The sequence below is a fragment of the Fopius arisanus genome, unplaced genomic scaffold (genome assembly GCF_000806365.1).
Source record: "Fopius arisanus strain USDA-PBARC FA_bdor unplaced genomic scaffold, ASM80636v1 scaffold00069, whole genome shotgun sequence".
Lineage (NCBI taxonomy): Eukaryota > Metazoa > Arthropoda > Insecta > Hymenoptera > Braconidae > Fopius > Fopius arisanus.
Genome location: NW_011887808.1, coordinates 496770 through 512689, shown reverse-complemented (window position 1 = coordinate 512689; position 15920 = coordinate 496770). Strand labels below are relative to the sequence as shown.

Sequence of the window (15920 nt, the reverse complement as noted above, 5' to 3'; positions counted from 1 at the left end):
TTTTATTACGAAAATGTCAAACACTTTAATTTTCATTTCCGATATTTCGTAATCCATCGATATTGCAATTGTCTAATTTTACTTGAAAATTACGTCATTTACACTGATGCCATTACAAAAAAGGTAATTAATGAATTAATAATATGTCTCCGGATACATTGAAATTATCAGGAAAATAAACAATCGATATTGTTATTGTGAGGTATCCAATCCACGTCTATGGAAATCCATACACGTCAGCTATATTCATATTTCAAATTTAGAGTTCAAAAATTTGTGTTTTGACCTAGACAAAATTTTTAATTTTCAATGTTGACCTTTGAATTCTCGTGCTTTAACTTTGAATTTGAATTTTTAATTTTTCACTTGTTTTTACAAAAACCAAAATTCTTCAATGACTAGTAACGTTGTCGTACCCAAATTTGAACATTGAAATTTGAAATTTGAACAAAAAATACGACCAATATCACAAATATGTACTGTGAATATGTAAATAAAGGGATAAATAAAGGTTCTGAGGGACGAGAACATCTCGACGTTTCAGATGATTCCCAATCGTATGAGTATACATTTGCAAAACATTTTTTCCCCAATTTGTTTAAAAATATTTCGAATTCGTTAACAAAAAAGGTATCGTTGAAAAAACTGGTTTCGAGAGACCAGAAAATCTAGGCGTTTCAGGCGATTCTCGGTCGTTTGAGTATACATTCGCAAGGCATTTTTTCCCCAATTTGTTGATCAATTTTTCGAATTTATGAAAGTGAACGCATTTTTCATTCCGTCCGTCTGTTGTTTCTCTATCATATCTGCACTCCGCTTTATATTGGATGTTTTCGTTCGTCACGATTTCGTCGAATTATGGACCTTCTCGGGTCCGCGCTCTGCTTAGGAATACCTAAGCCCGGTCTTCCCGAATTATCGACACTCTCGGGCTCGCTGTCTGTCTTATCCATACTCACGGACTCTGAAAATTATCGACACTCTCAGGCCCGCGACCTGCTTTACTTACAGGTACGGGCTCTGACCATGTTGAAGGTTTTGTACAGGCGCTGGCAATCTCCCTTATAATCTCTGGTGATACTGCCCAGTGAAAGTGAATCCTTCGTTCAGCAATGATTCAACACTGAAAAAATTGTAAAAATCACCAAGAAAATATTCCACAAGTGGAAGTTACTGATAATGAATCACCATGAGGTTAGGAGATCCCTAATAACCTTGGACATTCAGTAACTGCATTGACACTGGTCGGATAACCTAGTAAAATCTCATCTCTATCGGATTGATGCAACTGATAGCATTGCTCTTCATTAGTGTCATTCATTGATTTCCAAGTTAGAGAGTTTTTATTTTGGTATAAAAATGTCTTTGGAAAGTTTATCGGAGAATAGTTGTAGACTGTGTGCCGAGGAGAAGGTGGAGATGCTTCAGATTTTTGGTGATGAGGGCAAACAGAGAAGAGTCGCTCAAAAATTGAGGGTTTGTTTACCGGTAATGGTTTACAAAACCGATCCTCTGCCTAAAAAAATCTGCCAATTCTGTGCTGCCAGGCTGGATGATGTTTTTGAGTTCAGGGAATACTGTCTCAATGTATACCGGAAAATGCATGTCAAGTTGTTGGCCAGAAAGCAGGTGAATTCTGTCAAGGTATTTTTGGATGCCATGACCAATTCGCCCGATCCTTGTCAGGTAAACCCTCTTCTCTCTTCTTTCTCTCTATACTATTCGATACTATTTACATTACATCTTTTTCCTTCATTACCTATTAAATTTCCCAACCACTGATACAAGAATTGATGGATTCTCTAATTTATCATGTTAGTCAGTAACAATTTACTTGTTAAACATGTCTAAAGGAGAACATTTTTTAATGCAATTGAACAATCCTTCAAATGAAATCGCTTTTGGGAATACAAATATTTTGTAAATGAAACTTTATCAAGAATTATTGCATCCCTGAATTTTAGAATGATTATCGTAATATTATTATTAGTTTATGAAACAATTAATTTTTTATATTTTATTACTGAATAATATATACAGCAAAACGCGGTTGAATGAAAATCCTCAGCACAGAATTTTATTTATTAGATTAGATAATTAAAATAAAGTGCGTATGGTACAAATATTTATTATCTCTTCCTTTTCTCTTTTATTCGTAACTCTGTATATTGATTATTGAATTATTTACAGGCGCAATTATGTATGATAAAGTCTCGAGCACCACCTCCCCTGGTTCCTTTACCAGGATCACTGCCATTACCTAGTCCAGTTTCTTGTGAACCTAGAGAAACCGTAGGAAGTCTCGAGCCGTTATCAGAATTACCGTGCGAGGTACAGATCAAGGAAGAATTATCTCCGACAAGCAAAACTCAGTCAGTCCTTATTGATGACGACGATGGAAGTTCAGATGGAAAAGTCGAACCGAATTGTCAAGAAACCGATGACATTGACAGTGATGACATTGAGAGAAATGGAACAGAGTCTGATTTGAAGGGAGAGAAGAAAACAAGCATCTTGGAACAAGTGCTCACTGGAAATTTGACTATTAATGATTGTAAAGAAATGTCCCCAAATAGCAAATTGAGTTCCAAGTGGTGGTGCTCTCCTTGCAACAGTTATTACAGGTATTTTCTATCAAATTGTTCTATCCTCTGGGGGATTGTCATTAATGAATTTATCCAACAATAAATAAAAATTTACGTTGAGAATTCGGAGGCAAGCATTACTAAAAATGAAAAACAAAATAACTGAGTAGTAAAAACGATTGTACTATAAATGTTTATAAGCATTCAATGAAGTACTTGTTTTTTTTTATTTATAGAACGAAAGAGAGTTTGATAAAGCACATACAACTCCATTGTCCACGTAAATACTCCTGTGGTAAATGTGCCCTCATCTTTCCAACTGTCGAAGATTTAGCAAAGCACGAAGGCGCTAATCATTTGAAAGTAACTCTTGACTTTGACGAATCAGTAAAACAGTGTCATGGTTGTGATCGTGAATTTGTAAGCTGGGAAATGCTGAAGCATCATCGCTTGAGGGATCATCTTGCCAGTTCCATTGAGCTTGGAACCGACACTTGGTGCTCCCTGTGTAATAGGTAACTAGTGCCCACACACACAATTCAAATATTATCTTAAGCCTCGAGGTGAGATTACATTAACAAATCGTGGAAAGATGATCAAAGTGTAAGCAAGCTATTCGCTATTCTTCTCTGGCGTTATTCGAGAATACAATTATGTGCATCCTAATGATGAAAATTCACCGTAAATGATAAATTAGAATATTGTTGGATGTAATCTAGCTTCAGGCTATGACATAAAGAAGAGTGATATATACCGAGAATTCGAAAAGACCAGTTATGTAATTCTCCATGATAATAACTTTTTGTGAATTATCCTCAGACGACAATTGAACGCAATTGCTGAAAAGATATTTAATTTAAGATATTATTTAATGGCCATTTTTTTCATTGATGAACGTCTTAATTAAATCCCAAGAGGATTCCACTGGATTGAGGTGCAAAAGTTCATTTGCTTTGTTTTGCAGATTTTTTCCAAATGTTGAACTATATCAGAGTCATGCCCAACTCCACGAGTCTGGAGATCTTCCAGATCGAATACTAGAGACTCCAGGAGGATTGGAGACTTTGCCAAAAGCTCAAGAAGACCTAGCACGGCTGAAACGTGAGCACTTCATCAAGAGTATCAGATCATTGACGTGCCCCACCTGCGGAAAGGTAAATTCCACAAATGCACTTATACTGTTAGTTTTCAGTAGAACTCAAATTACTTTGATTGATTCGAACGATTGGGATTTAGGTCTGCACGCAACAGAGTGCTTTATCTAACCATATGCGCACTCACGAACCAAAAAAACACAAGTGCGAGGAATGTGGTCGATCCTTCGGTCTACTGATACGTTTGGAGACTCATAAATTGAGTGAACATAATGAGAAGACTAGAATTTCACCAGCTTTGACTAGTGTCGAGCAAGAAGAAGCTTTGAATGCTGAAAGAGAGGCAAGGGAGGCAAGAGAAGCTAAATTAAGGAGTAGACCATACAGTGAGGTAATTACGAAATTAATGAATTTCTATTGTTTCCTAACTATGATTATTAATGGAAAATAAGTTGATAATTAAAAATCATAAGTTTTTTAACCCGCAGCTCAAGAATTATCTCTTTTTTTCCAATAAATGCATCTATAATTTCCTTATTAACTAAAACAATTAAATAATCACGATAAATTTCATAAATATTTTTAAGAATTTACCAATTATTATCACGGTCTCAGAATTATTATTAATTATGAGAAGAATTTTTAGAAGTTGTTTATACTAAAGACATTTTCCTGAAATTTGATATTTTATATTTGGTAATTTCCTTGCGAACTGATAAACTAGGATAAGTGCATTTTTTTCTAGGCCAGTTTTTACCCGATATCCGTAAATTGAAGGAAGATAACAATTTTTTCGTAAATATGTTTTTTGTAGGTGTTATGCTTTTCTATAAAAAACGTTCATCTAAAAAATTCACTATCTTCTTGCCATTCTGAGATATCGATTAAAAATTGGGCTCGAAAAAAAAACTTATCCTAATTTACTACTTTGCTACTGAATTTTCATCCGTAATAGTTTTAAACGATACATTAAGGTTTAATTGGTTTATTTTCAGATTTTAGATTCTGATGGTGTTGGGCTGGATGATCAACCTCCGGCAAAAAGACAGGCAACGAATTCCTCAAAAAACGTTGCCAGATGTGGAATTTGTGAGCAATGGTTCACAGACCACACAACTATGCTCAATCATTTGCAGACACACTCAGATAATTTAACTGCTAAGAATTTCACATGTGCTGTATGTAGGAAGAGTTTCAAAGAGAAATGGCAACTACAGAGACACGAGGTAATGGACTGTCAATTTATTGATTGTAATATACGAATTATAAATTGATAATTGGAAATGAAACCATTTGGCTTGAATTTGCAGATGTCTCATAAGCGAATGAAAAATTCAACCCCCGATGAAGAGCTCCAAGACAAGGTGCACATTGTTGATAAGACATTTCATTGCCAAAAATGTAACAAGATATTTTTCAAAGAATTTTCACTCGTCACTCATCAATGCATGAATCAGAAGAGATTCAAGTGTCCAAAATGTCTGACTTTCTTCGGGACCTGGCAGGCTAGAGCTTCACATATGAGATTACATTCATCTTCAGCGAAGGTATATTCAGCAAATTAATTAAATATTTCCGTGGATCATTAAATGAATATTTTGCCTTTTCGGGCGATTTTTCAAATAATCGTTTCGGTCGGTATGGTCATTTAAAGTTAAAAATTAAAAAAGAAAGTTAGAACAGTTTTTTATCCCTTCGAATTTCGTATAGAATTATATACTGCGAAAATAATCGTATGCCTAAGAAAAATTATCAGTGAATTCATTCTATTTTACAGATATCATTGCAAAAAGAGTTTGAAGGCGATGGTGTTGAACCAGTGATGGAACCCCCTCCAGAAACCTCTTCCGGTACCTCCCTTCCATTTCTGGAGCCCAAAGTCGAGATCAAAGAGGTTGAAAATTCTTCAGCCCCTATGAAAAGAACTCTAATCAAAACAGCGAATGGGTATGACTCAACCTTTACCATATAATTGAGTATCAAAGTGATAAAACGATTCATCAATTATACAAAAAGGCTAGAAATGATTGCTTTTTAATGCTGTTGTGTTATGACTCCGACGTTATCTTCTTTTTTTCTGTTATTTCAATTTCAATCTTTGACACGAATATTCATTAATTTTGATTTTTTATTTCAATGCACAGAAACCTCGAAAAAGTTATGGATATGCAGTAGAATCGTGCCGTAATGATATTGATTTTGGAAGTTAATTGAATCGTCAGATCAGTTTTATCACTTTTTCACTCAACTGTCAATTAATTCCATCACATTCATTAATAATAACTCATTCTCATCGCAGATATCGTTGTGGCGTATGCCAATCGCCATTTGTCCTTCGTGAATTGGCTGTGGCTCACCTGAGATCAGCCCATCCAAGAATCACCCAATACACATTCAGTCATCACATCAAAACTGATCATCCTAATGAGTCTGAGAAATAACATTAAATTATTGTCATTATATTGGGTGAAACATGTAATTTTTCATAATTCGGAGATGAGTGGTAAAATTATTGATTTATTTCTGCAACATTATTGAATTGTTTCAATAAGAAGCATTGGGCAGAAATATTTTACAATAAATGTCATTTCCCACAATACAATTTTACCACTTGACTACGCAATTGCTAAGAATTGTATGAAACAATTTTTATATTTCAGACGATCTAATTGAATTAAGTCATGTTCCTATAAAATAAATGAATTAACTTATCGATTGAAGAACGGAATAGATTATTGATTATAGATTACTGTTACTGTCTCATTCTTTTTTATTAAATAGATCCGCCATTGAGGGTAAAAATAATACTGATAATTGACAGTATTGGAAAGTGTCTTTTTGCTGGATAATGTAAATAAATACTAGTATTTATCCAGGTAATGAACACAGCTTTATCGATGAAAATTATATTTTTTTATATTTATGATAATCACTGAGGGTAATTGAACAGCGGTTTGAAGTCATACTCCATATTTACCATTAACGATAAGAAAATAATAATTTTAAGGTAGCAAGTAACTGTTTAGTCATGTGTGAGAAATAATTCCCAACCATTTGCTCATTTTTTCAAATCATTTCAGTTATGATTACTTCAATTAAACTTTCTGAAAAGCATCCAATTTTTCATTTTTGCGCTTTTTTGCTTTTGTATTCTTTGAAGACGATGGGAGCGATTAATTAATATATGAAAAACTTTTATAATTATTCTATAGGATTTTCAAAATTTAATGTATTCTTTAATTCCATTAAAAAAGTTATTGGCGAATTAAATTGAAAGTTTTCTTTAATTTGTGGAATTGGATTCGTAATTGAGGAACGGCCATTGTTTATTCATTAACTAAACATCGTACAAAACATCGTACAAAAAAACGAATAATTGTGGGAAGCAAATAAATAAAGAATTGAAGAAACAAATATGAATTTATGTGTATAATTTATTATTGATTCCTTATGGCTTTAAAAAAAAAGCCATTCAAATGATGTTAGCATCACATCGAAAGCATGTCAAATCCAGCTGATGTGTTTTTGCCTAGAGTTTTCTACTTTTACGTGGGGAAATACCTTGAATTGGTAGGCAGAAGAAATACACCGTGAAAAAATAAGCTAACACATTTTAACACATCCAAAACGTGTTAAAACCCACCTAACTTAATCGACCAAAGGAAAATGAAGATTGGTTTATTTCGTCAAGGATGTTCCCTTTAATTACGAAGTATTGGAAAATTAAAAATTGGCGCCACTGAAATTGCTGGTGCGTCGGAGTGGGAGAAACAGCTGCGTAGCTCCGGTGCTGCGCAGGTTGTCCCAAATGTTTACATTCATCTTCCACCGAATGCATTTTTCATTGTATGTACGCGCTTCCTCTTCACAAACATTGGCAAACAATTCCAAACCCACAATGACAATTGCCTGTAATATCTGAACAACAAAGAAATATCCCACAACCTCAAAAACTCAAGTGAATTTGTGTATATTGATTTGGTTCAGTGCTCCAAAAACATAAAAAAAAAAACATGGGTGGTTATGTGAGTAAAATAGCGTGGATGTCAAATGCAGCAGTGAATTCGGTTGTTCGTGGCCGAAAGAGAAAATGTATCGAAGAAGATGATTGTGATTCAGACTCGGATTTTATTGACAAAACTTTACAAACTCCAAAAAGGTGAAAAACCCGAAATGAAAAATCATGTTTTCATTATATTTTTATCTAGTCATAAATCCCCGTTTTTTAAATTTATTTATCTCCTTTGTTATCATCCAGTACTAGTCATTATCAGTTGAACCTGTCAATAAATCTTAACTTTATCAGGGATAGCTCTTAATCATGAATAAATTTCTGAAGTGGATGGTTAATTCCTCAATTAGTGAATGGATAAATTGCTGATTATTGAAATCAATTTTTATTGTGCTTTTCTGCTTCCTTTTTGTTTAATTCCGTAATCGTACGATGTGAGCATTTATGAACGTTTGATTGAGCCATTTCTTTTTCTGTGACGATGATGTCATCGGTCTAAACTCTATAGTTATTGGATGTGGAGAACATCTTGTGTAATTCTCAAAAGTTTTTGGTTTATTCAGCCATTCTTTGAAATGTAAAAAATATGGATTTTTAATTTCTGTTTTATGTTTGTTCTAATTTTTCATTCTTGTCCTCTAATCGTTGTGAATAAACCCTCACCTCCAAAAAAAGGTGAGTACCTGAGAGTTTCCGCTGAAGGAGCGGAACATCAAACGTCCTATCATCGTAATTTTTTATATAAGATGTCGTAACAAAAAACATTTAATTCAATTTTAAAATGTTTTGGAATCCGTTTATCTCGTTATGTTCTATCGTAAAAAAGACATGAGATAAGAATGATTTACTTTCGGCATTCTTGAAGAAGGCACATCTGATAAATATGGAAGATAACAACGGAATATTCAGCTATTTTCATAATACATCAAATTTCCCCTAATCTATTTTTCTTTTAATTTCAATGATGTTGTTTATTTTCTCCTATTTTTTTTCAGAGTGAAAGTTGAAAATCTGTTTGCACGATTTAGATAAGTTGCGGAACGATAAATGTTAAGATCTTAACTGTCAACTTATTCTGCTATTTACAGGAAAAAATTATTAACAACTGCCCAGTATATATACAAAACCCTATTTCAAGAGGAAAAAGCTAGTGATATAACAGTTTTCATCTTGGGAAAACCATGGAGGCTACACAAAGTTTATATAAGTCAAGTATGTATTATTCAGTTCCTTACCGAATTTTTTTACCAAAATTTTTCGGGGTAATTTGAATGTATCATTTTTTATTCAAACTAAAATCATCGAAAATAAAATACTCTTGAGACTATGAAATAACATTTTGATTGAAAAAATAAATATGGTGACTAAAGGATTGATCGATTTATTGATTGAATCACTGATTTTTTATTTTAAAGTCTAGTGTCAAAAAGTTATCAAGCATCTAAACAATGTTTATCTATTCCATTTCTCTTTCATATAATGGATTTTTAAAGTCGAATGGCATTAAGAATATTATAATTCCTTTCAATGTTATATTTTTTAGAGTCCTTATTTTGCGAGCATGTTCTCCGGCTCGTGGAAAGAAGCACATCAAAAAATTGTGCATGTGGAGCTTGCCGATCCCAATATAAGTCGAGAATGTAAGTAAATAAAACCAAAATTTGAATAATTGAAGATTAAATATTGATATTATGACGGAAGGTATAAAGAAAATTCGTATTGTAGAGGTTGTTTGCAGTTGATTGGCGCTTGCGTAGCATTGAAAAGTGAAAGTAATTCTTTTCTCGGATTCACACCGTCTTACGTACGAGTGACCTACTTATCTACATTTAGATACCACTTCTTATGGGAATCCCTTTAATGCATACCACTGTTTTATTTTAGTTTTCTCATTTTCGACTCTAAATATGTTATTTTAAAATCATATCCATGTCTACCTTTTTCTCTCTTTTTTTTGCTTTTCTTCTTAACGATCGTTATTCGGTATTATTTGAATCAAACTCGAGCTAGAGGATTATTACATGATTATTTTTTAAAAATTTTATATTTTTCATAAAAATATCTGGAAAATAAGGATAAAATATTAAGGGTAATAAAATTGGATTCAAATAATTTAATCAAGTCCCATACATTATACTTTAATTTATTACTTGGAATCGAATCGATTGCTGATAAACCAATAGTCGTAAATGGAGTTGTTACAATAGAAAAAAATTCTTTATTGGAAAATGAATTGTTTATAAATTAGTAATGGGATCGGTCATAATCTTTGATAACCATTAATTATCCATTAATTTAAAAGCATTCTCCAAACACGTGCCCTTTAACCTTGGAATTCTTAAACCATATCATCAAGTTAATCACTAAAATACTAAATAATTTTTTCTTTCAAAGGTATCTCTAAAGAGTTTTGGGAAAATTAATTTTTAACGTTTTTTACGCAAGTTAATTTTAGTTAATTCTACTCCTCTCATTTCAATCCAGCACGAATTTCCAATACATAAATTTTCTTTCAGCTCTTTCAGTCGTATTAGGATCATTCTACCAGGACGAGGTCAGTCTCGAGCCCAAAGACGTCATTTCGATTTTAGCAACGTCAACAATGTTCCAGTTACAGGGGTTGATTGATCAGTGTACCGAGATAATGATCGAAACGACAAATATAAAGACCGTCGTACCTTACTATAATGCAGCTGTATCCTACGGTGTTCCAGCAGCTAAGAGAGCAGCAAAGAAATGGTTGGAAGTCAATCTTCTTGGCTATGGCTGGAGATTTCCCTCATTCCTGAAGGAATTGACGCCTGATATTATGGTGGAATTGATTGAAAGCCCTGATTTAGTCGCCTGGCAGACGGAATTTTGTATTTACATGATGTTAAGAGAATGGTAAAACTTGTTAAATCAGTTGTTATTCAATTTATCATCCTCAACCGTCATTAACTAAATTCATGAAAAAAAAAATTGTACCAGACAATTATTCTCTTGCAAATAATTAATTGACTAATTAAATATGTACCAAAATCTGATAGAATAGGTTAAATTTATTTAACAGATGGAATACAACCGACTTTATTATTTACTAAAATTATTATTATTTTAATCCTTTGTTGTACTTTTCGCAGGCTTTTCGTGCATATAGAAGATAAATATCAGGCACTCCAGGTCGACGAATACTTTAAAACGCACACATGGACAGAACCCCTTCTCTCTACTGAAGAAGGAAAAAAATATTCAGCTCCTTTCAAAGCTTTGAGGATGAAACATCTTTTATTGCACGATCAGGATGTAAAAATCCTATATAGTGATAATTTAATACCAGCTGAGTGGTTACACGGTGCCTATAAAGAACAGTGGTTACATTTATTGCGAATTGATGCCAATATTGATCGAGGGTGAGTAAAAAGATTTTCCGAGTGCCACTCAAAATTGAAATTTGAATGTAAACTTTGAATTTCTCCACCTTAGATTCCTGAAGCACTTTGTCAACGTTATCACCTTGTTTTTGGTACCGATTTTATTGGGGTACAATCCTTATTCCTCTCCTTTTTTCCTTTTGAATTAATTCTGTGGGGAAGTGGTGAAGACAGATTATATTCACAATATTCTTGAAACTAACCGATCTACAGAATATTGTTAGATATATCATTTATTTTTATTCATTGGTTCTGGCAGAATTATATTGGAAACCTGTTCCGTTCCTCTCGGTGCATAATTTGTTCGCAACGTATTACGTGTTACCACTTCTTTACTCAATTATTTACAATTAAATATTCTATTTTTCGTTAAGTACTCTCATGTGATTTCTTTGCAGGCCAAAAGAAATGACCGAGGAAGAATTCTTTAAGGAATGCTTCAGGTGTGGAAGATGTGTAGAAAAACCAGGCGAACACATTTGGAGGTGGACGGCTTTTCATTTCGGATTAGACCTTGTTGTTTACTTGGATACTACATCCTTGAGGATACGAAGGAATCATCGTTTGGATACAGACCATATTACGATAAATCAGAGGAAAAGGAATATAATAATAAAGTAAGTGATTGCAAGCAATGGAATTATTCATGAAGTAAGAATTTTAAACGGATCATTTGTAATATTTTATTCTTCATTGAAAATGTCTCCATTTTTTCAGAGTTTGTTTAATATCTCTGGATGAGCAACGACAGATAAAACACATGCAGGACACTGGAATTCTACGAATTTCTCTACACAAAAATGAAGAGGTAACGATATTTTTTATATAAATATTGAAAGGTTTGGGGTATAGAGCATATCTCATATTTCAATGTACGTTTTTTTTTAAGAAACAAATAATGGTATTGGATAAGCAGCTGTCGTATCCTCTCTACATATCCGTAAATATGCAAGTGGCAACACCTTTTGCAGCATTAACCGAGGAGAAATCTCCGAACGTAACAACATTGGGCACCTAGTTAATAATTTGTATGAAACCGCACATAATCAGGATAACTAACGGCTCTACGGTGGTGCTGAAAACACGTATTCACTTAATATGATTCCCTGACCTATTCTAGTCCATGTACGTCACACAAGTGCTCTTAGAGGGGACAAACATGTGCCAACACTAGTGAGGAGATGAGACTAACTAGCGTGGAAATACTTCTTCAGAGATTTCTAGATACTTTCTCGCTTTTGATTTCAAACTGTTTAAACAACGCACTAATTCTTTACAAGACTTTCAAAATTTTTGCCATTAATTACGAAAAATTATAGTTTTCATTTAATTCATTACGAGAAATTATAGTTTTTTAGTTCTTTACAATACTTGAAAACTTTTCGGTATTAATTACAAGAAATTGTAGTTTTCTAGTCTGAAGGCATGATAAGAAAAAATTCTCTTCATACTATGTTCTAATTTTCGATTTTTTTTTAATGAGTTCAAAACGTATACTTTGAATGTTTACGTTGATTAACAATTCTACTTTATTTTCATACGTGAGAAACTTTGTTTTTTATAAATGTATTTCGCATTTCCTGTGGGGAAGAAATGATTCATTTGAATTCAATTTGTGGAGAAACGTTCGAATGGCTCAAGTTGGAAGCGATTGCTATATCAGGGATCATCGATTTTAGGGAAAAATGTAAGAAGGATCTCCTCTATATGATTCAAAAGAATTTCCAATTTTCGACTGGATTTATTGTATGATATCATCAATTGTTGGATTATCTCGATAATTATCACTTACAGCTGAAAATATTGGAGAGTTGCATAAAACGGATGTGAAATTACTCATTCTTAAGCTATTAACCAAATGAACCAAACTGTTTCATTGGCTTTTAGGACTCATTTGTAAAAAAAAAGCATGACATTGATTCGAAAGTTCTATATCAGGTTTATTATAATCTTCAAATTCCATTAAAAACTTGAAGATTTTTTCTAGATTTTGTTTTTTCAAGTGCATTAATGATAGTAGATTAAAATCTCCACAAGTTCTCTGGATTACTTAATTATTTATTTAATTATTGAGGATCAGATTGTTAACGATTTAAAAACGAAATCTAGATGAATTTCTGGAAAATGTGTACGCCAACCGGATGGTACTAAAACAATCTCGTGAAGATTTTTCCTTAATCCTTAAATGATCTTTATCTAAAAAAATATTTCAAATCGTTTCATCACCCGATTTTTAATACGATTTTTTTCACAGACCACAATTACGTTATCATTCGAAATACATAATATCATTTATTTATTTCCACACATTGAATAAGATTTGATTGGAGTCGATCATTATTAAAAATGCATAAGACATTATAGTCATTCTGTTCTTAGAACATTCCAATCCAGATGATCAGGATATCATAATCATTGGAAGCATGATGAAACTACGAACGTTTAAGTGCCTTAAACATAAAAATATAAAGAATAATTTATTTTCACATTAAACAAAATAGGGCAAATTGTAAACTTCAAATTGGGTAAAGGAGATTTTTTTTCTTCAATTTTGATACGCATTTACTTTATGTTTTCGTAGTTTATATAGGATTAGTGGTCATGTATACCGCAATATTACAGATATTAGTTTTTCTTTATTTTGAATAGTTTTTTTTTATATTAATAATGGAATAATATAAACAATGGAGTTTTTACAAAATTTGTTAATTTTCTTCTTTGACAGCCCATGAGTACGATGCAATTAATTGAACCTTCCACAAGGCTGTGAACTTTTGTATTTTGTACCTGTATCAATATAACATTTAATTTATTATTTTATAATAAATGTGGCAGGTGATTAGAAGCTTCTTCGGTTATTGAAAACAATTTACGTGGAATGAACAATAAATAACGATTCTTCAATGTTTTTGTAATCATTCAACACTTTATTAATTTTCAGGATTTTCTATACAAGGTTTTAGTTTTCTCTGTGTAAATTAGTTTTTCTATTTTTCTAGTGGAGAAAGAATCGGATCGGTTCACTAGATTCTTTATTCTCGATATTTTCTTTGGACCACAATTCTCAATGAATCTAGGAAAAGCCACATAAGTTGCGAAAATTCATTAAAATCTATTCGCCACTCAATAGATATTTTTCTAAAGTTGAAAGCAGGAGAAATTCTGGCCCAAGGGTTATTTTTAGCATCAAACCATGGAAATCACATCTCATCCAAAAATACAGAGTCGTGTTACATTGTTGTTGTTTTATTGTTATACATTGTTTAACTTTTTTTAACAAACAACATAGAATAAGATAAATAGTTCCTTCTCCACGAGGAAAATGGCAAATTAATTTCTTCGATTCTTAGCATTCTTTTGATATTTCACCCATTAATAAAGCAAATCATATTGAATTCTAAAGGAATTCATTGACGTTTATTTCGAAAAGGGATATTATTTGGCCGGAGGATTGAATTTTAATAATATTGAGGATTTACATCGAAAGAATGTTAACTGATGGAAGAAATAATCAACAAACTGTCAAGAGAATATCTGATAATTCCTTGACATTATGTCTTTAGTTTTCATCTTTAATCTCACGATCACGTCTTTCACTTAGATTTTTTCTAATTAGCGTGAATCTGGCTTACCTAAAATATTACTCTCATTGATTATAATTCTATTCAATCTTACGAGCTAGATTCTTGTAAGGCATATGCGACTGTTTCAACGACGAACAAATTGAGACATCACTACAATTTTAGTTCGGTATTTCATCGTCTTAGAAGAAAATTTTGTGACCTAAAAAAAGGTTCTCCAACATTTTCTTCCATATTATCCGAAATTTTGTCAATAAATAATTAACAACTCTTTTAATAAATCCTTCAATTTATTGATTACTTCTAATTTTTCATAATTGCCTTCTCCATGCAGTCGCTTTGGTTAATTTATTACATATTTTTCTCTTAATGAGAAGGCTTTTCCTTCCTAGAAATTAAATTAATGGATGGAACAGATAATATTTAAATAGGCCGATGCGGACATCAAAAGTTTTGGACAATTCTGGATTTTTTCCATTCAAATTCGAATTATTCCACATTAATTTGGCCATTTGGTGAAGCGAATTAGATTTCTATTATCCATTTGCACGACATTACAGCCTATTTTTAATTCATCTGTCGAATAATTTTACATTATCACGTTTCAAGCTTGAGTACTTCCATATTTCAATTTTTTTGGCATCTGTGAAAATAATTTATAGAGAAACATAGTGTAATCCCTAGAAAAATTTATTACTATTCGCTGATTCTTTTAAACATTTTCTGCCCCCCTTTTAGCGAAAATTACATGAAAATAAACAATTAAATTAACCAGGGTTTTTTGAGTTTTTGGATAAATTGTTGATTGGATTGACCCGAAAAAATATACCGTTTTGCATTTTATCATCATTTTATGCCTCAAGAAGTATGAGCGTGCACTATTTTTTATTTTTTTCTTCTTCCAAAGTGTTATCAATTCTTGAAAAGTTTATAAACAATGAAGGAAAATTATTGGTATATTTTTTGTCGCCAATGCAATCAACAATTGGTCCGAAAACCCAAAAAACCGGTAATTTTGACTAGAAGATAGAAATAATGGAAACCGAAAAAATCAACAGCAACTATTTCATAGATGAAAAAAATATAAAGATTCCACGGAAATTTCAAAGTTATTTTATTTAATATTTTGACAGAACGGAACAAAAACAGTGAGAAAAAATAAGAAATTCTCGAATAGAGTTTTATCTAGGGATCAAATTAAATTGTATTTTTATATATAGTATTTTTCGCATATC

At 32.3% G+C, this 15920-nt stretch overlaps 2 protein-coding genes across 5 annotated transcripts; both read left to right on the top strand.

The window, feature by feature from the left end:
* Nucleotides 1-1041: 1041 nt before the first annotated feature.
* On the top strand, nucleotides 1042-6196 carry LOC105269426 (zinc finger protein 84). Its single transcript, XM_011309649.1, has 9 exons — nucleotides 1042-1686; nucleotides 2191-2624; nucleotides 2822-3100; nucleotides 3550-3739; nucleotides 3822-4070; nucleotides 4675-4905; nucleotides 4990-5226; nucleotides 5457-5626; nucleotides 5979-6196. The coding sequence occupies exons 1-9, from the start codon at nucleotides 1360-1362 to the stop codon at nucleotides 6118-6120; spliced, it is 2259 nt and encodes a 752-aa protein (XP_011307951.1). The 5' UTR covers nucleotides 1042-1359; the 3' UTR covers nucleotides 6121-6196.
* Nucleotides 6197-7478: 1282 nt separating this feature from the next.
* Nucleotides 7479-14985, top strand: gcl (germ cell-less). Of its 4 annotated transcripts, none has more exons than XM_011309644.1 (8): nucleotides 7479-7838; nucleotides 8780-8903; nucleotides 9235-9331; nucleotides 10208-10577; nucleotides 10814-11083; nucleotides 11503-11721; nucleotides 11822-11912; nucleotides 11994-14985. In XM_011309644.1, exons 1-8 carry the CDS (start codon nucleotides 7693-7695, stop codon nucleotides 12120-12122), a joined length of 1446 nt encoding a protein of 481 aa, XP_011307946.1. In that variant the 5' UTR covers nucleotides 7479-7692; the 3' UTR covers nucleotides 12123-14985. The 4 variants fall into 4 exon arrangements, with proteins under 4 accessions (XP_011307946.1, XP_011307948.1, XP_011307950.1 ...); XM_011309646.1 differs by lacking the exon at nucleotides 7479-7838 and adding an exon at nucleotides 7984-8125; XM_011309648.1 differs by lacking the exon at nucleotides 7479-7838 and adding an exon at nucleotides 8139-8237.
* Nucleotides 14986-15920: the final 935 nt, after the last annotated feature.